This window comes from Mus caroli, unplaced genomic scaffold (assembly GCF_978045245.1).
Source record: "Mus caroli unplaced genomic scaffold, Mus_caroli_1 scaffold_1, whole genome shotgun sequence".
Lineage (NCBI taxonomy): Eukaryota > Metazoa > Chordata > Mammalia > Rodentia > Muridae > Mus > Mus caroli.
Genome location: NW_028227256.1, coordinates 18,506,817 through 18,532,057, shown reverse-complemented (window position 1 = coordinate 18,532,057; position 25,241 = coordinate 18,506,817). Strand labels below are relative to the sequence as shown.

The following is a 25,241-nucleotide window of genomic DNA, read 5'->3' as shown; positions in this document are numbered from 1 at the left end:
ACTCTACTTGAGAGTTTATCTGTGGTTTCCCATGCCTTTTGACCAATGAGACAGCTCATTTGCATGTTTAAATACTCTGAAGCTTTCGTTTTCCAAGGCTGGAAGCATGGATGTCCCTTCACACCTCTTTTTACCTTCTCCATCTGTACCCCACTCTACTGCTGTATCCTCATCCACACACCACCTCCCACAGGCTAAGCACTTTTGGAAAGTTCCGTTGTCTGCTCACCACCACCTCCACCACACGGACCTGATTTGAAAGCATCTTCTACTCAGAAGGAATTGTTCTATTCAGCAAAACCTTGCTTCTCTAATTCTCCTCAAACACACTAATAGTTGAAATAACACTTTGTGTCTCCAAAATAAGGAGACATTTAAAAACTAAGTTGGTAAAAGTATGTGATGAGCTCTGCGAAGTGTTCCATAGGCATATTTTCTTTTCTTAATTATTTTATGTGTAGGGGTGTTCTGGCTGCTTAGAGGTCAACAGATCATGTGTGTGCAGTGCTTGTAGAATCCAGAAGAGTGGGTCAGATCCCCTGTAATTAAGTATGTATGCTTCTAACAAGTATGCTAGAAATTGAACCAAGTCCTTTGGAAAAGTAGCATGTATTTCTAACTACAGAACTGCCTCTCCAGCCCTAGAAGACATGCTTTTAAAAATATTTTTCCTACTCTCCAGAGAGGCAGAATTCCAAGAAATTACTATGTTTTTGTTTATTTATTTTCATACTCAACCTAAGCAAAGGGCCATTTCCACATCTTCATGTCACCCTTTCAGTATGTATAATTCCGGTAGAATTTTCCATGTTACAGTGACTATAACCAGTAATCCTTCCAACTAATGCTTTCCTTTACCATTTATGTCACGAATGATTTTCCAGCAGGAATCAGGTGACAAGGCAGGTTGGCTTAATAGCTTTGCACTGCTTTAAATACATGCACACACAAGAAACTGAACGGAAGTGACTGAGAACTGATGGAGGTAATACTCTGAATAGAAGTAATAGTTACATTTTGTGTGTTTAATTAGCCACAGCTCTTTAAGAACTGGTGTAAATGTCAAGAGGTTTGAAACATTGGCAGTTAAACCACACACACACACACACACAGAGAGAGAGAGAGAGAGAGAGAGAGAGAGAGAGAGAGAGAGAGAGCTATTTGACAGCAGAAAAACAAGAAAGAAGTAACTAATAGTCACAGCAGACAGCTTGTAAATTAGAAATAGGTCACTGTTTTAATTAACAATGCTGTTACTTAATGAGAAAACAACTACAACATGTGCTGTTATGAATCCTGAATTTGTACCAAAAATAAATAAATAAATCTGCACCTAAAACTATTTTAAAGAGTAACTTGTAAACAGACTAACTTCACGAATAGACAGGAAATATCAAGAAATATTCTGAAAAGTCATCTTGTTCAATAAAAAGGTACCATATGGCTAGACTTCCTTATTATCTGGGAAGGAGAGTTAATGATAGGTAGTCTCAAAGACCATTAGACAGAAATCAAGACTAGCTGCTTCATGCATCTTTGGTGTCTAGATTTTTATACACATTTCTTTGCTCTTTTTTAAATGAAGTTAGCTGGTTGGTTATTTGTATGGGGGTAGATTAGAAGAGTGGGTATTAGATTAAAAGAATGGGTGGTATCTGTGCCCAGGGTACATGAATGGAAATCATTTGAGACCTAGCAATAGTCATTTCTCTCCCTCCACCAAGTCCTATGGATTGAACTCATATTGTCTAGCTGGGTAGCAAGTGCCTTTATCTACTGAAGCTTCTAACTGGTCCTTTCTATTTAAGTAAACTAAGAAAGCTGCCCTATGTTTACCAAAAGGATATGCCAAATAATGGTGAAACAGGAAAACTCCTTCAAGACGGATAATAAAAATATTTAGCATTGTCTGTGGCTCTGTAGAAGACTGTCAAAGCCAACCGGCTAGTTGTATCAGTAGAGAAAGGTGGTTCCGGGATTAGTAACATCAATTTTACCAGAACCTTTTCTCAAGGGGATTGAGTGCTTTGAATATTATCCCCAAACCTACACACAGTCATTTAAGTATCATTTAAATAAGTGGTGGACTATATGGTTCAAACAAGTGAAAACTGATTTAATCTAACATCAGACAGTAAGGCAGGAGGACCTGTCTCACAGCTGTTAAAGAATTGCCTCTAACTTCGATTATTCTGTGTGACCATTTGAAGTCATTTGGATCATTTCAACTGAATAGAGCTGTAGGTCATGTGAAAATAACATAGGAAGACCTTACATAGAAGTTGACCTAGAGAGTGCATTGCCAGCACATAGTGATGCTGAATCCTAGTCAACTGGGCATGAAGAACACATTCCTTCTTGCAAGACTACCCCATAGTGTGATCACTAACAGTGACTTGTTTTCACTGAAATTTTCATGTAGATAATCATAGGCTCTGTGTAGCTATAGGGAACAGTAGACATACTCCATGTCCACATTACCCCATTTCCTCAAAGGGAAATACTATCATATAATATCACAACTAAGACAAAAGTATTGATAGAATTCTTGGGTCTTATTCAAGTTTCTCTAGTTTGACTTTGTATGTATCACGATTGGAGACTTGTATACTTAATGGCAACAGTCTAGGTTGTAGTCATTTCCATCATCAAGGATCTCTAGGCTCTCTCTCTCTCTCTCTCTCTCTCTCTCTCTCTCTCTCTCTCTCTCTCTCTCTCTCTCTCTCTCTCTTTCTCTCTCTCTCTCTCTCTCTCTCTCTCTCTCTCTCTCTCTCTCTCTCTCTCTCTCTCTCTCTCTCTCTCTCTCTCTCTCCCTAGTGATTTTTTTCCAATTGTGTGTATCAGTTGGCTCATTCTTGAATAGTATTCATTGATGTGGCTATAGCATCTATAGCTTCTTTAATTCCTCACAGTGAAAGATAACTGAGCTGTCTTAGTTTTCAGTCCTGCATGAAACTGCAGTCATCATTCATGGCTGAGCTTTTGTATAATCATGGTTTTATTTTCTTAGACCAAGAATGCAATAGTTGCTGTATATCAACCCTGTATAACTTTAGTTTCAGTCCTGCATGAAACTGCAGTCATCATTCATGGCTGAGCTTTTGTATAATCATGGTTTTATTTTCTTAGACCAAGAATGCAATAGTTGCTGTATATCAACCCTGTATAACTTTAGTAAGAAGCTACCAATCTGCATTCTGGAGATCCTATCTTGCACCCTTGGCTGCACTGTGTGAGTGACTCCACTGACCCAGATTCCTCAACATTTTCTGCTGGGGCTGATTGTTATATCTATTTCTTTTTAACAATACTGAGTGTTACACAATGATTTATTGAGGTTTTAATTTGTATTTCCCTGGTGGTTAATGATGCCAAATATCATGTCAAGTGTGTCCTTGTCAACTGTTTCTTCTCACATATATGTATATGCATGCGCACACACACACACACACACACACACATATATATATATATATATATATATATATATATATATATATATATATGCTATATGTATATCCAATATATATTTTGAATATTTTAATGATTCAATGGTTTCTTTAACCAAGTTTTTAATTAAATTTCTGATTAAAAATGTTAATTTTTTATATTTTTATTTTTTATGTCTTCCAAATACTGGTTCCTTATTACATTCATGACTTGAAAATATTTTCTTCTAGTCTGTAATTTACCTTTTCAAGTTCTGACCTAAGCTTTATCCAACCAAAGTTTTAGTTTTGACAGAGTATAAGTTTGTTCCTAATATTTATGTTTTGAATGTCAAGTCTAATAATAGTTTTCTTAGTTCAAACATATAAAAATTTCTATTATACTTCTGGTTTATGTATTATTTAACAATTTCATGCAATGTATTTTGATCATAATCTGTTCACTTCCCCAACTCCTCTCAGGTCCTCCCCCACCTCCTTACTCATCCAGCTTCATGTTCTTTCTCTCTTAAAGACAAACAGAAATGAAACAAAATATGGAGTCAGGCTTGTTTTGGCCAGCTACTCCTGTGCATGGGGCCTTATCCTGGAGAAGGGTTAAGATGCCCAGTATCACTCCCTTGAAGATAGCTGATTTTGCCTCTCTCATCAGCTATCAGTTGCAAAAAAAAAAAAAAAAAAAAAAAAAAAAAAAAAAAAAGCTAGGGTAAGAATTTGTGTCCACTTCCTTCATGTCTAAATGTTATTTTTATTTGAAATGGCAGTAAATAATATTATATTATGAATTTGGATTGCAACATGTTCATTGTATGTGCCAGGATTTTGTGCAATGTAATTGACTTTTTATGTAATGAATTTTTTTATACTAAAAACGAGAGACTGTATCCAGAGATGCCTTGATGTGTTGTAGACAATCATGTACTCAGATAGTATGGACCATTTGTCTATGGTCCATACTATGATAGTATGGACCAAAGTCTATTTGACTTTCTTAACCTGGATCTTTTATTTACTTAATTTGCTTCATTCCAATCATTACAAAGTATAGTAAAATCTTTAATTAGAAGGATGATGCACATGCCAGCAAGGTTTTGCTGAAGGGACCCTGATATAGCTGCCTCCTGTGAGGCTATGCCAGTGCCTGGCAAAGACAGAAGTGGATGCTCACAGCTATCTATTGGATGGAACACAGGGCCCCTAAAGGAGGAGTTAGAGAAAGTACCCAAGGAGCTGAAGGAGTCTGCAACCCTATAGGTGGAACAACAATATGAACTAACCAGTACCCCCAGAGCTCGTGTCTCTAGCTGCATATGTAGCAGAAGATGGCCTAGTTGGCCATCATTGGGAAGAAAGGCCCCTAGGTCTTGCAAGCTTTCTATGCCCCAGTACAGGGTAATGCCAGGGCCAAGAAGTGGGAGTGTGTGGGTAGGGGAGCAGGGCAGGGGGAGGGTATAGGGAACTTTCAGGATAACATTTGAAATGTAAATAAAGAAAATATCTAATAAAAAAATGAAGGATGAATGTAGACATCTTGCTTCATTTTGATTTTAGATAATAGCATTCAGTTTTTCACCATTAAATATGTTAACTACAGGGGGTTTGTATATCATATTTATCAACTTGATATTTGTCGCCCTCTCTAAATTGCTGAAGATTTTATAAGGAATAGATGCCAAAGGATTTTCCTGAATTAATTGATATATTTATGTGACTTTTTATCTTCTTTAGTTTGCTGATATAATAATGCAGGTTGTAAGTTGGTTTCAAACACTGAACCAACTTTAGATACCTTAAATAAATCCTGCTTAGCATTTTTTTACTTACTAATGAGTTTGGTTTGCTGATTTTTTATTGAATTTTTACATCTAATCTAATGAGGGATATTTGTTCATAATTTTAGTTTATTTTTTCAATTAACTTTAGCCATGCATAGTTTGAATGCCTGTAATCTAAGCTGTCCCAAAAGATACAGCAGGAAAATGGTTTTAGCCCAGAAATTCAAGGCCAGTCTGGATACCATAGCAAGATGCCATTTCTTTAAAAAGTGAATTAGGTGTAGGGAATCTGTTGACACATAACTCTAGTCCCAGCATTCAGGAGGTAGAACAGCAGGTGTCACAAATTTAAAGCCAGCCTGGGAGCCACAATATGCTCCAAGCCAACATAGTTTATCCACAAAGAACTTGTCTCAATAGGCAAAAAATAATTAGGAATGCTTTGTATCTTCTGCAAAAATTTATGTGAAATTGGGAGAAAATGGAATTTTTGTTGTTGTTTTCTGTAGTCTATAAAAAGTTATGTGGAACCAGTATGACTCTTCTGTAGCTATTTGTTTGGTTTCAGTATTGAAACTGTTTGACCTAGGCATGGTTTTTTCAAAAGTTTTTAAATTATGGATTAAATCTTTTATAGATTGTAGAACTATTCAGATTATTCTTTGTTGTGTTTTCATGACTTCTGTTTAATTTTCAGAATTGTCAAATTTATCAACACACCGTTATTCCTAGCATCCCTTTATCATTCTAATTTTTTATTAATCATTTGATACATTTACATTTTCAAATAATATCCCCCTTCCCAGTTTCCCATCCACAAACCTCCCCATTCCATCCCTCCTCCCATTTGTCACTATGAGGCTGATCTTCTACCCACCCACCCACTCCTGCCTCACCAATCTAGCATCCCCCTATGCTGGGGCATCAAGCCTCCACAGGACCAAGGGTCTCCGCTCTGATTGATGTCAGATAAAGCCCTCCTCTGCTACATTATGTATCTGGAGTCCTGGCTCCCTCCATGTATACTCTTTGATTGGTTGTTTAGTCCCTTGGAGCTCTGAGGGGTCCAGTTACTTGATACTGTTGTTCTTCCTATGGGGTTGCAATCCTGTTCAGCTCCTTCAGTCCTTCCCCTAGCTCTTCTTTATCATTTTTAATTGCTTCTTTTATTTTTTAAAATTATAATATAAATGCATGATTTTCTCCATTCCTTCCCCCTCTCTGAACCCTCCCATATGTCCCTATCTGCTCCTTTTTCAAATTCATGATCTCTTTCCTCATTAATTGTTGTTACATGCATATATGTACACGTGTATATATTTCTAAATATGCTCAGACTTACTTGTATGCATGTTTTCAGGGTTGATCATTTCGTACTGGAAAACAGGTTGGTATGCTCTTCCTGGGGAAGAGCATTCCTCCTACTCTTAGCATCCCTTTCTTACCTGTAGTTCCTTGTGCAGCATTGAGTCCTATATGCTTTTCCTTATCTTTTTCAGTTCATTTTTAGCCAAACGTGTTGTTAAGTCTTTCTGCAACCATGAACCACACATTGACTACCATAGCATAATAACCCTAAGGATCCAGTAGTGGCCCATGTAACTTGGCAGTAGCCAACAGCTCTCTAATTGAACTTAAGACTCACTCAACAAGAAGGGAGTCATGTCCAGTACTGGAAACCTAGCTAACTACTCAGTTCTAGTGTAAGGGTCCTTGATTTGCCCAAGAATGAAACCCCAGACTCAAATTGTATGTAAATGCAGAGTGTTTTATTCTGCAGAAGTCTAGCATGTTGGGGTCTCCTATTACCAGAATAATGAGACAACCAAGTGAGCTCTCAGGCCTGATTTAAAGCACTTTAGGGGATTCTGGGGTAGGTGACCTATATCTTGCTCCATCTCTAGGGACATTCTATTACCAGGGCTTGGGGGCTAGAAACTGTTGCTGAGGAATTACAGGGTAAACGACCTTTATCTCTAGCCATTCCAGAACCATTACCAGGGTGTGGGGGCTGGAGGCTGGGGTTTTTTCTAGAAACAGACTTGCCTGGGCTTACCTGGACTTGCCCAGTTCTTAGGCCTAGTTGCCTGGACTGTCGATTTGAAGCCTGTCATGGAGTCAGCCTGTCTCATCCCTCTCACTAATGAAGTCAGGGATCTGGGAGGAGAACTTACAACCAACACTTTACTAAACCAGCATAACCCCTAACTAGATTCTAAATGTTTGCCTTATACCTACAGGGAAGTGTAACCTTTATGCTCATCACGAAAATGTCTCTTTACAACAGATGGAAACCCTGCAGAACACCACAACAAATCAAAATGTAGAGTTGTGGGGCTCATGTTTTACATATACATTACAAATACAGTACAGATATACTACACATACAAAACACTTCGACACCTAAGATTGGGTAACATCTCTGCACAAGATGGGGTGGGAAGCTTATAAGAGCCAAAGGATAAGGGTGTTTGCTGTGGGATTGATTGTATTCCATTACCTTCAGAACCTACATCCATAAAGACTCCATATTGGTATTTCACAGCCACCCTGTCTAAGGTGACGTCCTCTATTACATTTCTAAGATGGGTTGTCTCTATCAGCCTACAAAAGATTTATCCATTTTATTGATTTTTTTTACATAGAAATCAGCTTTTTATTTCATGAAATTTCTGTTTAGTTTTTTATTATTTTATTACTTTCATATATATATGTATATATGTGTGTGTGTATGTATGTATATATATATATATATAGCATTATTTGTGCCAATTTTACTCTTCTGTTCTCTTCACTGCTGTGGTTTACCTGTACAATTTGATAGGCTGTATTTTCGTTCTCTTTCAGTTATTTTTTTGTAATTTTCATTGAGATTTTAACTAATAAAATGCATAAAAGTATATTTTAATTCCTTTCTACATTTTTAGAGTTTGCTTGTCTTTCTACTAATGATTTATAAGCAAATTCCCTTATAATTGGACAACAGAGTCAGTTTTATTCTTTACAATGCTGAAGTTTGTTGATAGCTTATAATATGCTCTATCTTGAACTTTTAAATGAAGTAAAGAATGACACCAAGCTGTTTTTAACATAAAAAATCATATTCTCTTGTGGTTATTGGAGATGCAAACCTCTATCTAGAACCCATTTCTGTTCTTATTCAGATATTCTTTAGACTTGCTGACTTGGTGTCTACGAGTTCTGATCTAGTGCTTCAGAGAAAAGGGGCTGGTGATACCCCCAAATATGATCACGTATTTCTTTGTTCTCTTCTCAATTCTACCAGTTCTTGCTTTGTAAGGAAAACATGCTATCATTTTTTCCTAATCTCTTTTAAAAACAAAACAAAATCATAAAGCATATGGCCATACTCCTGAACAACAGGAATTAAATAAAGACCTTATAGATATGTTATACTGCCTCGCTGAGGCATAGAAATGGGGCAGTGACTTTAGCATTTCTCTTAAGAACAATGTTCTTTTATCTATTGGTGTTATCTGTTTACCTGAGACATAGCATCATTATATAGCTGTGTTTGCAGGATGAGGCCACACATCAAGATTTGTGGGGAGAGTATCCTGTACAATACAATCTCTCATAACTGGAGTTCCAAAATTCGCGACAGAAGTAGGATCCCTGGGAATGAGTAATGGTGGGGTCTGCTAATAAACGTTGTTGGGCACAAGTTTAGCTAAGTGGGCATTTTATACTAGAGCATGCTCTAAAGACATGTTTGCATAACACCTGTACAAAAATCTAGTTTTCATGAATTTGGTAACAAATTTACCTTAATGGAAAATGGATTGAAATGTTGATATTTCTACAATCTATACATCTGCGATATTAGGCAGCTTATATAAAAAATGTACATTAATATTATAATCTATCCCTTATAATAAAGCTGAATAATATGCAATCATCAATATTATAAATAAGAACAATCCTTGTCTTCAAACAAGAAAGGTAGTTCCCTTTTCAAAACAAGGCAATTTTAATAAACAGAGGATCTGTCCCTATAGGGACAAATGACTTTGCAAGACTTACTCCAGGATTATTTTCTTTTGCAAATTCCCTCTGCCTTCTTCATTCTGTGACTGACTGTTTAAGAGCTGCTATCTCTGGCCTTTCCCTGGGGTTAACTCTCAGCTCTTCCTAAATAATCTCCAAGTCATTTTGCTGAAGCAGGTGTTGTTTTCCAGGCAGCCATTGCCAAAGGGCAGCATGATAATTAACCAGCTTCAGAGCTGAAGGGTTCTAGGTCTCACTTCTGACAGACATTGGGTGTATGTGGCATGCATGCACGCACGCACATAGTTACTCTTCTGAAACTGCCTGTATTTTAAGAGGAGTCTGGCACGGTGACAAAAGGCTGAACACTCCTAAAACTTACTTCTTATCCTCTGAGACCAACTCTTAAAGGTTTAGAGATTATGCCATTCCTTGCAGCACCATGAAGCTCTATGTCTCTAGGGCTTGCCGTTGTATTTCTGGGTTCATTTTTTATTTCATGTAACCAAGAAGCTAAAGCCAGCTACACTACATATCCCTAGTGAGAAAACATTCCTACTCAACCTGCATGCTTCCTATTAAAATGGACACTTTCACACTGTTGGAGACTTGAGGAGGCACACATCCTACAATAGGAGACAAGATACAGAAAATAGCCCCAATGGAGGAGCTAGAGAAAGTATCCAAGGAGCTAAAGAGATCTGCAGCCCTATAGGTGCAACAACATTATGAACTAACCAGTACCTCGGAGTTCTTGACTCTAGCTGCATATGTATCAAAAGATGGCCTAGTCAGCCCTCACTGGAAAGAGAGGCCCATTGGACATGCAAACTTTATATGCCCCAGTACAGGGGAACTCCAGGGTCAAAAAGTAGGAATGGGTGGGTAGGGGAGTAGGGGGGGGGGGGGTCTGGGGGACTTTTGGGATAGCATTGGAAATGTAATTGAGGAAAATACCTAATAAAAATTTTTTTAAAAAAGATACAGAAAATAGGAGGCTTCAGTAATCTTCATACTGGTTTTGTGGAGAAAAGATGTTCTTTATATATCAACCAGATGTGCCAAGCACAGGCCCTAAATGTTCAGAAATATTCACACAGCATCTTAGAGTTGGTTGTTACTCTATAATGCTGACATGTCTGTTTTGATATCTTAGGAGTTCGTGATGATCGTTGTCTTTGGCTTGGAGTTCATCATTCGAATCTGGTCTGCAGGTTGCTGTTGTCGTTATAGAGGATGGCAAGGAAGACTGAGGTTTGCTCGAAAGCCTTTCTGTGTAATAGGTGAGCCTCAAAGTCCAGAATTTATGGTACTGTTTTCTCTCTCTCTGTCTCTCTCTGTCTCTGTCTCTCTCTCTGTCTCTCTCTCTCTGTCTCTCTCTGTCTCTCTCTCTCTCTCTCTCTCTCTCTCTCTCTCTCTCTCTCTCTCTCTCTCTCTCTCTCTCTCTGTCTCTGTCTCTCTCTGTGTCTCTCTGTCTCTCTGTCTCTGCCCCTCCCTCCCTCCCTTCCTCCCTCCCTCCCTCCCTCTCTCTCTCTCTCTCTCCCTCCCTCCTTCCCTTCCTCCCTTCCTCTGTGTGTGTGTGTTGTATGTATGTATGCATGTGTGCCTCTGCTGATTAGCTCTGCAGTATGCCACCAGATTATATTCAAATGATTCAAACGGGCATCAATACATTATTCCTACAAACACTTACCCTCTAGCATACAGTGACAGCACAAGTGTGGCTTCTGCCCTGGAAATTTTAAATCTGACCTTGAGCTTTACACGCTAAAATAGGATTTCTCCCACCCTCACCCCACAGTTCCAAAACAAATAGTGCATTTCCCTGTTGCCCCTAGCTTCTGTACTTCCAGGATGGACTCCATTCTGTTAAGACTCTATTTGAAATGATGTCTCCTGACGAAAATGTTGTAGAATCCTGTGGAGTTAAGACCTGGCACCTCTCAGTAAGATTATTTAAAATCATATCATAAAACTGAAAACTCTGCATATCAAAGCTATTATTAGACAGCTAAATTTGCCTTTCCTGCTCTTTTGCCCTTCTCACTTGCTGGGCAAACATTCAGATCCAAAACGCTGGAAGTTCTTGAGTAAAGTTTACTCCAATTATTTCCAAGCTGAGAAAGTCAGGTTTAATTTACAGGATAGTTTACCCTCTTGTTTGGGGAGTTAGGAATTGTTGATCCTTGATCTCACCCCTTAACCCTGCTCCCTATGATGAGAGCAGTCCAGTACTTTCCAGGGGTAGAGTTGCCCCCTCTGCAAGCGCTGCTAACACCAACTTCTCTCATCTACAAAATTATGCTTCTTTTCTTTTTGGAAACCATCATGCTAAGGTATGGAGAAAAGTAGGCAGCAGCTCACAATCCCATAGATCAAGTCATTGAACATTTGACCCCACCCCAGCCTCACATGAAGGGGTCTTTTTCATTCTGAATTCTCTACTCAAACAAGGTTAGGGAAGATTATCACTTGGTGCAAAACTACTTGCCAAACAAGGACTTCCATGAAAAACCCAAACAGAACAACTCACACAGCAGGTGGTTGGCCAAGATTCCCTCAACTTTTACAGTATAAGGTCAGTTCATGGATGACTGTAGGGATGTTCCAATCCAGATTTTAAAACCAATTAAAAGTTGGTTGTATTCCAGTTCCAAAGGCAATGCCCATGTATTTCTGTTCTTCAAGCTAGCAAAAAAGTTCTTTCCCAAGTGCCTGCTGCCTCGTGATAACTCTTTCCAGCCATGGATGCATCAACACACAGTAGCCTTTTAATCTTTATCTGTCTGCTTCAGATAGTTGAAGGTCTTTCTCAGAAAGGAATCTTCTGTTCTCCATCATCCTACTTGCTGGGTACAATGGTGACCTTGTAGATTTAATATCTGCATAATTTGGGTCTTGTTAACTTTGGGGGAATTTCTGTTTAAGTGGGCATTTTAAAGCTAGAAAACTAAATGCTCTGTAAGTTGACATAGATAAATATATAATGAATTCCCATTAAAGCATAGATAAATATCGACTTGCAGCAAAAGTAATCACGCATGGCTTTCAGTATTCTATTTAATGTTTATGTGACAGTTGGATCTGTGTTTCAATATAATTGATATAATACTGAATATATTCAAATGTGGATTATTAATATTAGATCCCCGGATTTATCCCACACACATGAATCAAATCTCACCTACTGAAGGCAAGGGCTATACCCCATTATTCTTGAGACCCTTCCTAGATCTCTGTAGGAGTCCATAAGTATGCTGTGTAAACTGCTAAAAATGATGAAATCAGGTCAATGGTTCCCTTGTTCAACCAAATCTACACTGCTAAATGCAAAAGGGGATACTGTACTTTTCTTCCCTATCTGCGATGTGGGTTCTGAGCATGAAAGAGTCTGAAACACACCAAGATTTATTAATATTTCATGTATTTGAAATGTTGGGTTCTCTAAATATGCCAAATATTTTTTGAATATCTTGAACATTTAAGAACAGAATGTGAAGCGGTTGACAGCTCACCTGTTATGCCTTCCAAGTTGGAAATGCTTTCTCTAGGCATACTCAGCTTTAGCTTTTAACTTGACACAGCCAGTTATCTGACAGTATCTATTGGGAATCACTTTAATCAGATTGGCCTATGGCAATCTGTGGCACATTATCTTGATCAATGTTTGGTACGGGGGACACAGCCTACTGTGGGCAATACTACCTCTGGGCAGGTGGACCTGCCCTGTAAGAGAGCAAGCTAGAAAATATAGTTCTTCCATGATTCTTACCTCTGTGCCTGCTTTGAATTCAAGCCCTGAGTTCCCTCAGTGATGGATTGTGAACTGGGAGTTATAATGCAAAGCAAACCCTTTCATCTCCAAGTTGTTTGTGGTTTGGTCAGTGTTTGTCAGAGCAATTAAAAGCCAACTAAAACACACAGCAATGAGGACATTTCCCATTGAAAGCAAACAAAAGCTACAAACATGGTGAGACCTTGAGTAGTACTAATTCTTATTTACCATTGGAATACCATTTGATAGAAGTCCTGATTCCAGAGACTGGTATTTATATTTATATTTTTATATTTATATAGGCATTGTACACTTGTGTTTGGAAAACATATTGTAAATATTTAACATTCTAAGAAAAACAACTTGTGCATTTTTTAAAAATCAAATCTTTCCTTTCATCGCTGTTTTGAATATTTTGCTTAGTTTTGATGGCTTCCTTTGAAACTTGGTAATATTAGATCTAGAATGGCAAACCCTTCCTTTCCTCTACATGTTCAACCAGCTCCATTCCTAAGACTCTGCTGTGATAACCTTCCTCCAGCTTTGTCCAATCCCTGCAGTCCGGCTTCTGAGAGTTAAGCACATTTGTAGTAACTACCTGGGTTGGCTTCCTTACCAATTTCCTATATCTTATCATAAATGCCTCCTTCTATAGCACGAGTAAGGAGAAGTTTGAATCACCTCCAAGACTGGTCTCACAGCCATTCATTGTTATCCAGCTTCTCTTAATGGCCTACTGGAGAATTGCAAATAGTACCAGAGGCTGGTACTTAGATCACAGTAATGAGCCTGATGTGTCAGGCAGTCTCAACTTCAAGTGGTGGCTATTTTTGGATTCCTGAGTGACTACTTTTTAAAACCAGTCAGAACAGGGCTCTATTTTTTTTTTTCAGTCTTCAAATATGTCTCAGTGCAGCAGAAAATGCCAGCCTGTTAATAATATTGGATCTATATTTGATGTTAAATGTAGATTGACTTCCTATCACTGTTTTAACAGTTTCCTGTGGTACTTCCAGCAGAGAATTTGAAGAGGGTTAACCACAGCTCAGATGTTTCTTGCAAACTAAGCATGTCTGTCTTTCACTTGCAATAACAGCTCCTTGGGAGAGTGCCAGCAAGTGTTTTGTTGTTGTTGTTGTTGTTGTTGTTGGTTTGGTTTGGTTTAGTTTGTTTTGGTTTGTTTGCTTTTAGAAAACATAGCTGGCTTCTTACTTGGCTAAAAGAAAAATAAAAGACTTTATTAGATCAACCACATGGCTAAGGCTATTAAGATACATCTGTGATTTCCTCATATTATAAGGCAAGTTAAGTTGTTAATGTGTTAACAAGTTAGAACAGAGACTCTGAACTGTCACTGGCTTGCAAACTGAAGGTTTGGGGTTTTTTTGTTTTTTGTTTTTTTTTTTCTGATTCTCTGCCTTCCCCACCTTTTACTGGAATAGACCTGTTCTTGACCTGAGTCATTTTCAGTACCTTCAAAGCTTTTTAATCCCCTTTTGTAGAAGCTTTTCTCACAGGGTATTGCCTAACAGTCATGCATTCTGCAACTTCTCTCAACTAAGCGTTCATGCCCTTCTGTGACACACACATTCTATCCTTAGGGTCAACTGGGGACAGTTGAAACCTAGTTAATCACATACTATCACGTTCTAGTAGCATTATTTACGGAGGACTGCTACATGCTACCTCAAGTACCTTATAAGTATTAAATTACTAATCCTACTCAAGTATTATAATATACTTTTAAATTTTTTATTACTATCTTATTTTATGTATATGGATATTTTGCCTGTCTATATGTCTGTGCACCACATGCATGTCTGATGCCTGCAGAGACCAGAAAAGGGCATTGAATCCCCTGAAACTGGAGTTATAGATAGTTCTGAGCCACCACCATGAGTGCTAGAAACCAAACCTGGATGCTCTTAACTACTGAGCAGTCTCCCCAGCCACTAACACCCCATTCTAAACATGAGGAAATCAGATAGCACTTAGCAAACTGGTGAAAAGTTAGAAAGATGGCCAGAAAAAAAAAATAAACATGGGATTTTTTCCAATGATTTTACTCCAGAAAAAAAAAATCCCTTGCTCATTGTTCTCTGACAATTTAAAATTAAACTTTATTGAACTTTGACCATTGGCACCAACTAATGACTTCTGGCATTGGAAATTCAAAAACCCAGAGTTTATACGATAACATTAATAACAACATTAGTTTTATTTTATTTTATTTTATTTTTATTTTTGGGGGGAGAGGCGTTTCGAGACAGGGTTTCTCTGTATAGCTCTGGATGTCCTGGAACTCACTTTGTAGACCAGGATTGCCTTGAACTCAGAAATCCGCCTGCCTCTACCTCCCGAGTGCTGGGATTAAAGGTGTGCGCCACCACCACCTGGCTCATTAGTTTTATTTTTAACAACTACATCTATTGCTACTTTCTAACTTGAAGGAGAAATTAGGGGATAAATAAACTTCTGTGCCTAGTATCTTCTTTTTACACTCTTATGCAGTGTCATTCTGAGGGTCGCTGGGACTTGCGAACTGGAAATAAGTAGTTCTTTTTTTGTTTGTTTGTTTGTTTGTTTGTTTGTTTGTTTGTAAAAAAAAATTTTCAGGCTAGAGAGATGGCTCAGCAGTTAAGAGCACTGACTGCTCTCCCAGAGGTCCTTTCCCAGAGTTCATTTCCCAGCAACCACATGGTGGCTCACAACCATCTGTAATGGAATTCCATGCCTTCTTCTGGTGTGTCTGAAGACAGCTACAGTGTATTCATATAAAATAAATAAATAAATAAATCTTTGAAAAATACTTTGCAAATTCTAGGGCAGGTCATCTCCCTGCCAAGAATGCTTCCAACTGTTCAATAACAGTCATTGTTTAGGTAACACTGTGGTATGAAAACCTGACTGATAAGGGAGAGTAAAAGGCTATTGTACTTGGCCATACAAAAATTATTCTTAGAGAGAAATGAAGAACTGAAGACTGTCCCTCATTTCTTCGATAAACTTTAGTAGACCCCAGTGATATGTTTTACTATTATTGTTCCTATTTCCTGATCTATAAGAAAAAATATTCAAAGATAGAACAAAGATATGTGGCAGGCACACTCTAAGTGCAAAAGATGCAAATGTGCATAAAAATAGTCCCTAGTTGTAAGAGTTCAGTCTTATATATCATTAGAAAGGGGAAAAAAAAAAGAGAACATAAAGACATCAAATATAACATACTAGAAATACATACAACTTAGAGAAGGCACTTTCTAGAATTGTCCTAGATCAAAGGCCCTGTAGAATTCTTTGAACCTACACGTTTGCTTTTAAAAAGTCTCATAAAATTATTCAGAAAGAAGTGTTTAGTTTTTGTTTGTTTTGTTCTTTTTTCTTTTTCTTTTCTTTTCTTTTCCTTTCTTTCTTTCTTTCTTTCTTTCTTTCTTTCTTTTTACAGCATCAGGCAGGATTTCTTTTTAGATTCTTCATCTTCTATGTTATTCTTCTGTCAAATAGCAATCAATCTGGGTGGAAGTTCTTGGTAAAAAATAACCAAAATAGAGGAAAATACAAAGAGTGATAGAGAGTTATAGGAGAAACGGATAGCTTTTAAATGTTAAGGCTAGGAGAAAAAAAAAAACTGTACCACAGTGGAGATGGAGAGATGGCTCAGTGATTAAGAGCACTGGCTGCTCTACCACGGGTCATGAGTTCAATTCCCAGCAACCACTTGGTGGCTCACAAACATCTATACTGGGGTCTGATGCCCTCTTCTGGCACGAAGGTGTACATGCAGTTAGAGCACTCATAAAATAAATCAATAAATATTTAAAAACCAAAAAAAAAAAAAAAAAAAAAAAAAAAGAAAGGGGAAGCCAAAAGAACATTGAAGAGTTCTGGAAAGAATGGCATGGACTGTCATGATTCACTCTATAAGACAAAGGCACCAAGATCACCTAAGTTTTGAAATTTAATCATCCAGAAAAAAATATATATATATATATACATACATATACACATATATACATAAATGGGTGGTGAGCTCTGGGTGATGAGAATGGAAACATAGAGAACATAGGGGAGATATTTTAGATTTGTGCATCCCAAGAAAATCTTTCCAAGTAGTAGAATACTGAGTCCATCATAATATTTTTCTAAAAGGAGTCAGTCTTGAAAATATTTGGGCACATACCTTTCCAGTCCAAGGAAGAATATTTGAAAATTTCTTCAAATCTTACGAGCTTGGCTTGGGCAGGAGGCACTGTGTGTTGTGACTGTAAGTCAAGTCCAGTAAAGACAATTAGAAGAAAAGATGGCAGAGATGGGCAGAAGTCACAATCTTTAGAACAGCAGTTCTCAACATCTGGGTCTTAACCCTCCCAGGGATCATGTAGCAGATAGCCAGTGTATCATAGATTTACGTTACAATACCTAACAGTGGCAACATTACAATCCTGAAGTAGCAAGGGAATAATTTTATGGTTGCTGGTCACCAGGACATGAGGAACTATATTTAAATGCAGAGAACTTGGGAACTTCAGAACTAACATGAATAGCTGAGTTAAAGACGTCTAGAAGTTTGACTGGGTCTTTTAGTCATCTATGCCTACTAGAACTTTGTATCAGATATATATGTATACACACACACACATATATATATATATATATATATATATATATATATATATATATATATATATATATGATGGGGGAATAATTTATAAAGTAGCAATCCATGACTTTTCCGTGAATGTAAGGCCCTGCCCTTGTGAACATGTAATCTCTACTTTAAAAAGGAAATGCGTTGTTTTCTGTGTGCCACTGAAATTATGACATGATGGAAACTTGTTACAGCAGCCTTGGCATCTGTCACTAACAAGCAGTTCCTGGGAGCTTTCATTCCAGATGACTGTGCCCCCAGACTCATTCATTACCATGATTGCAATGCAGATTTATTTCATTAAAGATTATTTCTTTCCTTTGAGAAGTAGTCCCTTTTGCCTCAAGATGTTATCTGGGAAGTTACAATCAATAAGAAGCATTAAACTGTCACTATGGGGTAAATTTTCAAAGTGGTGCTTAGAATTTACCAGTATGAGTCCCATTAACTTCAGTGGAAGTCCTGCAGTTAGACCGCTACACGTGGCTTTGAAAATGTTCCGCGGTATGTCTTTGCAATGTGTTTCCTTTAATTTTTAATAAATATCACAGAGAGACTTGGGGCACAGCTGATTGCAGTCTTTACCAATGTAGATAATGCAATATCTAGTAGGAGGCATGTACAATTCGATTTTGAGTCTTTGTGACTATTAAGAATCACAACAATATAAATATACCTTTACTTCTGCAAAGAGAACCCCTTCTACAAAGGAATCTGGAGCCCTGCTAGAATATGGCACTGAAAAAGCAGAACTGTATCCCTCTGAGACATTGTTTATCTCACTTTATAGGTGGAAAAAATGAGACACCCTGAAGAGGGGGTGCTTTGTCCTCAGCTGTAAGTCATCACTGAAACTAGGAATAGAAAACTGGCTTCCCGATAGCTCACTGCTCTGAAACACTGCCTTTTGTGAGAGTCAAATTTAATTACAGTGTAATCCGTTTAATCTACACATGGAAGAATAAGGAAGGAGCAGGGAAAAGAATTTATTAATGGATTAGTGGAAGATTATGTTACATAGATTAGTGGCTTTCTTTGGGGCCCCAGGTTTTCAGCTTGTCCTAGAAGGTGTTCAACAGTAACCACTGGTTTTATTCTCCACTGGTTAGCACTGGGAAAGAACTTCTTGGTTTTTCTCACACTGAAACATAAGCAAAGTTTGTGCTTGAAAATGTCCCAGAATTCTCCTCTTTGTGACTATGATTAAACACATAAGCATGCAGTTGTGTTATAAATGGGTTGGTTGGGGCTGGGAAGGAAGACTCTGAGATCAAAAGGAATAAGTCTCCAAGAAAAGTCAAGGAAGCTATACCCATGAAGTCACATCAGCATGGCTGCCTAAACAAGCACTGAGCAAAGACACCACCAGTAGACACGCTGAGTGCAAAGAGGGAATCTCACGGAGCTCCAACCGTAGACAACGAACTATAGGCAACCACAGAGAGCTGAGAGTGAGAGAAATGTTCTTCTTTAGACAAGATCCCTCCAGCTACAAATATGAAGTGGCTACATGTATCTTTTTATGGACTATGCATACACACACACACACACACACACACACACGCGCGCGCAACATGTGGTATATAAACATGCATACAGGCAAAACACCCACACTTACAAAATTGTGTGTGTGTGTTTGTGTGTGTGTGTCTGTGTGTGTGTGTTTCACACAAAAATACACATATTTACAATTAAAGAAAAGGAGGCCACAGATCTTGGGGTTTTCGAGAAAACAGGGAGTGGTATACTCAAGGGAGAAGTTGGAGAAAGGAAAGGGAAAGGGGGAAATGGTATAATCATATTTTTATTTAAAAAAATAAATGTACATCAAGGAAACACAAACATGGGTGCTAGAGAAATGTCTCTGTGGTAAGAGTATTTGCTGCTCCTGATGAAAACCTAAGTTCCACTCATGTGGGCTGTCTCACAACTGTCTATAATGCCAGATCCAAGGGATCTGATGCAAACACATACACGCAAACAAACACACACACTCACTCACACAGACACACACACACACACAGAGAGAAAGAGAAAGACAGAGACAGAGATACAGAGAGAGACAGAAGAGACAGAGAGAGAGGAGAGAGAGACACAGACACACACAGAGAGAGAGAGAGAGAGAGAGAGAGAGAGAGAGAGAGAGAGAGAGAGAGAGAACTTAAAAAGGAAAGCAGGGCCTGAAAAGATGCCTCAGGAGTACTGGCTGCTCTTTCAGAGGACCCAAATTCTATTCCCAGCGCACACACACAAGGTAACACACAGCTGTCTGAAAATGTAGTTCCTAGAGATCTGAACCCCTCCCTCATCTGGCCACAACAGGCACCAAGTATGCATGTGGTATATAGACACACATGCAGGCAAAACACCCATACACATAAAATTAATAATAAAAATATATAAATATTTAAAAATAAAATAATAAAACATTACAAAACTCTCCACACCATAAAAGGAAAAGTGCATGTGTGCTCAGCTCTCAGATGATGAGTGTGAGCTTCCTCATGTTTGTTTCTGATGGCCTTTTCCCTGTAAATACAGTACTAGTCTATTGGTTTTGTGTTTCCTGCTTGTACATTAGAGAAGGGCCAGTATCATAGGAGTTTAATTTAAATAGAAATTTGCCATTGAAATTGAACATAATAAAAGATCAGTGACTGAGCTGCCTGGTATTACATCAGCAGGGATAAAACTTTATGGTTTTAATCATAAATCAGAGATGAAAGTTATTTTGTGTAATTCCTACAAAAAAATTGTACTAAAGTGGGTAGGGATTCGATCCAAATGTTATGGCATACGGAGCTGGGACTTGCGTTAGGAGCTTTCCTACACCATATACCAAAGAGCTGGGGCAGGGCATCTGCTTAAGTCCTGACTTGATGACACTTCATTATCCCTTATGCCATGTATATGCAGCATGGGGCCAAATTAATAAAATGTATTTTGAGGCTTGAGTCTTTTCCCTAAATCTCCCTCCCCCTCCTCCTCCTTGAAGACATTATATAAAGTCAAAAAGTAAATACTTATAAGTATCAGAACAGAGACAATTCTTTTTCTAAACATTTAGTCTACAATCTGGCTTTTCCCCCATCCCCAACCTACATAGAAATAATTTGAGTCCTTCTTACAAATCTCCATGTTAAAATGTACCCTCTCTCTGGCTTCCCCCAACAGAAAACCAACATGAATGCCTACTGTTAAGTGACCTTATTCAGATTTCACTAGTTTTTACATGCATGGCTTTGTATATGTATGTCCCTATAGATTGTTATCATATGGACAGAGTTATGTACTATTAACACAGTCAAGAGAAACATGGCCTGTGACCTCGAGCATTGAGCTTGTAGAGTCTCTCCTTCCCTCAGATCATAACCTCTATGATCCACAGGTCAGAGCTCCCTCACTTTCATTTTCCTATCCCTGGAAATCAGCACTTTATTCATACACAATAGCAAGCCCTAGAAACTCACTTTCCTTCACTCAACGTGAGGGCACCAGCCTTCAGTAATCCACCCATTTCTAGTATTGAATAATATATCCTGGGAGATGGTTGAACCACAATTTGTGTATTCATTTCCCTTTAGGAACTCATTTGGTTTATTATTTAGCTATTACCAATGAAGCTTTTATGAATATTCTTGTATTAATTTTTATGTGAACATCAACTTTTATTTCTCTAGAAATTACTGGGGTATGTAGTAAGTGTTTTTTTATAACTTTACCAGAAAAAAAAATAAGTTTTTCAGAATGTGGTTATCCCTTTTAAGATATATATTCATGGATGTAAATTACATCTTGGCTGATATAAATGACATTTATGGCTCCTTCAGACTAACACATTTAAAACTTCTACCAATGTTCCATATAGATAGTTGGGCCTAGTAATCACACTTCTTGTGTAACTTATAGAAAGTTTATTTGTTCTCCTTAATCCAAAACCTCTCTTATAGGATTCCCCCTGTCTTATACCAAAGACTATCATTTCTTCAAAACCCCCCTTACTTTTTCCAGTGGCTTTTTTATCATAACAAATCAGAAAGTATTTTTTCCCAGTAAAACATCAGTGGGTGATCAGATTCATGGATTTTTGACTGCTGAGATACCTTTTCCATGATGGAACAACCAGCTGCTCATGTAGGAAAAGGTCATGTTAGACCCATGTCTGTCTTACTTAAGATAAATTCCAAGTCAAGATGCAAAACAAACGGGGAAAATAAAAAGTAGGAAGCAAATATAGAAATCTCTATGATCTTGAAAGTTCAGAAGCCTTCCTCTTTATAATAATTTATTTTTATTCATTTTCTAATCATGATTACAAATAGGGACAAAACCAACAAAGAATGTTGCATGACACATGAAGCAAAAATAAAAGCAACTATAGGAAACACCAAGAAAAATACGTATACCTCCTATCAAAGACAAAAAAAACTGATCTCCTTAAGATAGAAGGAACACAGAAGTCGAGGAAATTCCGGCATCCCAGTACAAAATCAAGGTTGAGAAGGAGGGGATGACCCAAATCTGCTGAAAGAAAAGTATGCCTCTTAGACACACCGTCACACTTCTGAGAAAGAAATGTGTATGTCATATTCTCTTAGCTACCAGAATGACAGGAATCTTTGGTTCCACCAGACATATTTCAGTGGGCCTGTGATTATTCCACATGACTCAATCAAGCATACACACACCACAGGATTGCTAAGTAGTGTCACTTATGAAAAACATCCATAATTGTTTAAATCACATAAGCATCTATTCTCTACCCATGAGCTGAATTTCCTAATAATATTTTCACCACTAATCTTCAGCTAAATCAACTAGGGAATGTCCCCATGATAAAACACACTTGATGTCTGTCTATACTGCCAAGCTGTATTAAATGTAAACAACATAGGCATAATGTGAGTATTTATGTTGCTCTGTATCTGAATAAAAAAAAAAATGAAAAGAGCTCTCGAAGTAAAGAAGAGTAAAAATGTTCACCTGAAGACATTGTGCAAGCCAAGATTTACTGGGAGAGGCAAAATTCTCATCATGCATCCTCTTTACATCATAATGACATTGAAATTATATAAAAATATATAGCATCCACAGGCTGAATAACAAGCATGGCTCTTTGGCTCGCAGCAAGAATGCTGTAAATGCTAACTGTTATTTTCTATGCCCAGCAGTAGTGCAGTGGGCAGATTGGTCCACAGAAAGCATGGTGGTACAGACTCTTCCATTGTAGGCATTTTGTCATTACCATGGACAATGCAAAGGATAACTTACCATAGGATTTCTATGTAAGTGCTCTCATTTTGAAGCTAAAGAAGCATATAATAGTGCCTCTAACACTTAAACCATATTCTAAAAGGTGTTTTGTGATGTGCTATAGTTTAGCATCCATAATGTTAAATGAATTTTAAACTTGGAATTTCAGACTTTTCAAAGAACTTCCAGGAGAAGCTGAAGGAAAAAAAAAATCAGATGACAGGTATAAAGAGCGTTGTTGCATGTCTGGCATCTAAGCAGTAGCCGACCTGATAAATTATGAGCATGGTGGGTTCAAAGTACCCTCCTACCAGCTCCAGGTCAGTCAACATAAATAGAACAAAGTTTCTATTGCCTGTTCAGTAAGACCTGTTGGAACATGTTTTATTTCCTCTGCAAACTCTCACCAATACTGTAGCCCTAGATTTGAGAGTTCATGTATTTTAAGAATAAACTTTGCAACGGGCGTGGCAGAGGCAGAGGCAGGCAGATTTCTGAGTTGGAGGCTAGCCTGGTCTACAAAGTGAGTTCCAGGACAGCCAGGGCTATACAGGGAAACCCTGTCTCAAAAAAAAAAAAAAAACAAAATAAATAAATAAATAAATAAAGCTTTGCTTTAAGAAAGGGAGAGAGGAGGAAAGAAGCTAGTTATATTTTGAATCCTGTCAGTTGCTTCAAGGACAGTGTGCAGTAGCTAAAGAATTTTGCTTTAGCTGGAGTGTCTTTTGAAACTAGTTGTTGGATAACAGTTTACCCTGACTGGACCTGGGAGTCTTTTTTTTTTTTTTTTTTTTTTTTATATTTTTATTACATAATTTCCTCAATTACATTTCCAATACTATCCCAAAAGTCCCCCATAGCGCCCCCCACTTCCCTACCCACCCATTCCCATTCTTTTGGCCCTGGCATTCCCCTATATTGGGGCATATAAAGTTTGCAAGTCCAATGGGCCTCTCTTTCCATTGATGGCCGACTAGACCATCTTTCGATACATATGCAGCTAGAGACAAGAGCTCCAGGGTTCCGGTTAGTACATCATGTTGTTCCAACAATAGGGTTGCAGATCCCTTTAGCTCCTTGGGTACTTTCTCTAGCTTCTCCATTGGGAGCCCTGTGATACATCCAATAGCTGACTGTGAACATCCACTCCTGTGTTTGCTAGGCCCCGGCATCGTCTCACAAGAGACAGCTATATTTGGGTCCTTTCAGCAAGATCTTGCTAGTGTATGCAATGGTGTCAGCGTTTAGAAGCTGATTATGGGACGGATCCCTGGATACAGCAGTCTCTAAATGGTCCATCCTTTCATCACAGCTACGAACTTTGTCTCTGTAGCTCCTTCCCTGGGTGTTTTGTTCCCAATTCTAAGAAGGTGCACAGTGTCCACACTTTGGTCTTCATTCTTCTTGAGTTTCATGCGTTTAGCAAATTGTATCTTATATCTTGGGTATCCTAAGTTTTGGGCTAATATCCACTTATCAATGAATACATATTGTGTGAGTTCTTTTGTGATTGTGTTACTTCACTCAAGATGATGCCCTCCATGGACCTGGGAGTCTTAACAAGGATAATTGTCCCTGCAAGGTTCCCTGGGCAACTCTCCTTTGTAGCATCCCTCAGCATAATTATCCTTACATTCCGTAGTCTCTTCAACCAACTCTCTTCATCCTTGTAAGTATAGACAATGTGTCGCTGTCTAAACTGACCCTAAACGATCTACATACCTACCCCTAAACCCACGTCCTAGAGGTTTCAATCAAATTCAAGATGCACTTACTGAATTGAAATGCCAGGGAGCTGCCACTAGAAGGCATCCACTGAAGAACATCAGCCCCGCCCACCATGGTAAGACATTCTGATATGCATGGTGCCACTGACCCCCTGGCCATGAACAAATGGAAGGGAGAGTATAGCAAGTGACTGTGCAATGCAAGACGAAAAGTTACAGCTTTGCCTACCTCCTGGAACTTTCTCTTGCTTGGCCACGTGAATGTGATTATTCTGTTTACCAGAGCTTGCTTTACATACTGTGTAGTTATAGACTCTTCTACTAGCAGTCTTAATCCTATACTGTCCAGGTTTTGTTTTTTGGGTTTTTGCCTTTATTTATCTCTTTTTTTTTCTCCTTTTTTACTTCTGCCTTTTACAAAACATTTCAAATATTTGCTGTTAGCCCCCACTACAGACTCCAAATCTGTGCTGGGAATTTGGACATCAAAGTGCTGTAGCTAATCCTTAGGACATTTGCCATCTTGTGCCTTCAGACTCCTTCTCCTATGGAATTTCTGTGGTTTCCTGGATTATTTTCTGTTAAACTGTGCACATCTGAAACGAT

The 25,241-nt window shown here is 38.2% G+C and overlaps 1 protein-coding gene across 3 annotated transcripts in view; it reads left to right on the top strand.

Moving 5' to 3' along the window:
- Kcnq5 (potassium voltage-gated channel subfamily Q member 5) overlaps nucleotides 1-25,241 on the top strand; it is a 611,319-nt gene that overhangs the window by 443,567 nt on the left and 142,511 nt on the right. For 2 of the 3 annotated variants that reach the window (XM_085835922.1, XM_085835940.1), the window contains one exon: nucleotides 10,389-10,515. In XM_085835922.1, coding sequence (XP_085692048.1) covers nucleotides 10,389-10,515 — 127 coding nt within the window. Of the gene's footprint in view, nucleotides 1-3,138; nucleotides 3,233-10,388; nucleotides 10,516-25,241 lie in introns of those variants that run through there. The other variant, XM_085835933.1, reaches the window with a different exon arrangement.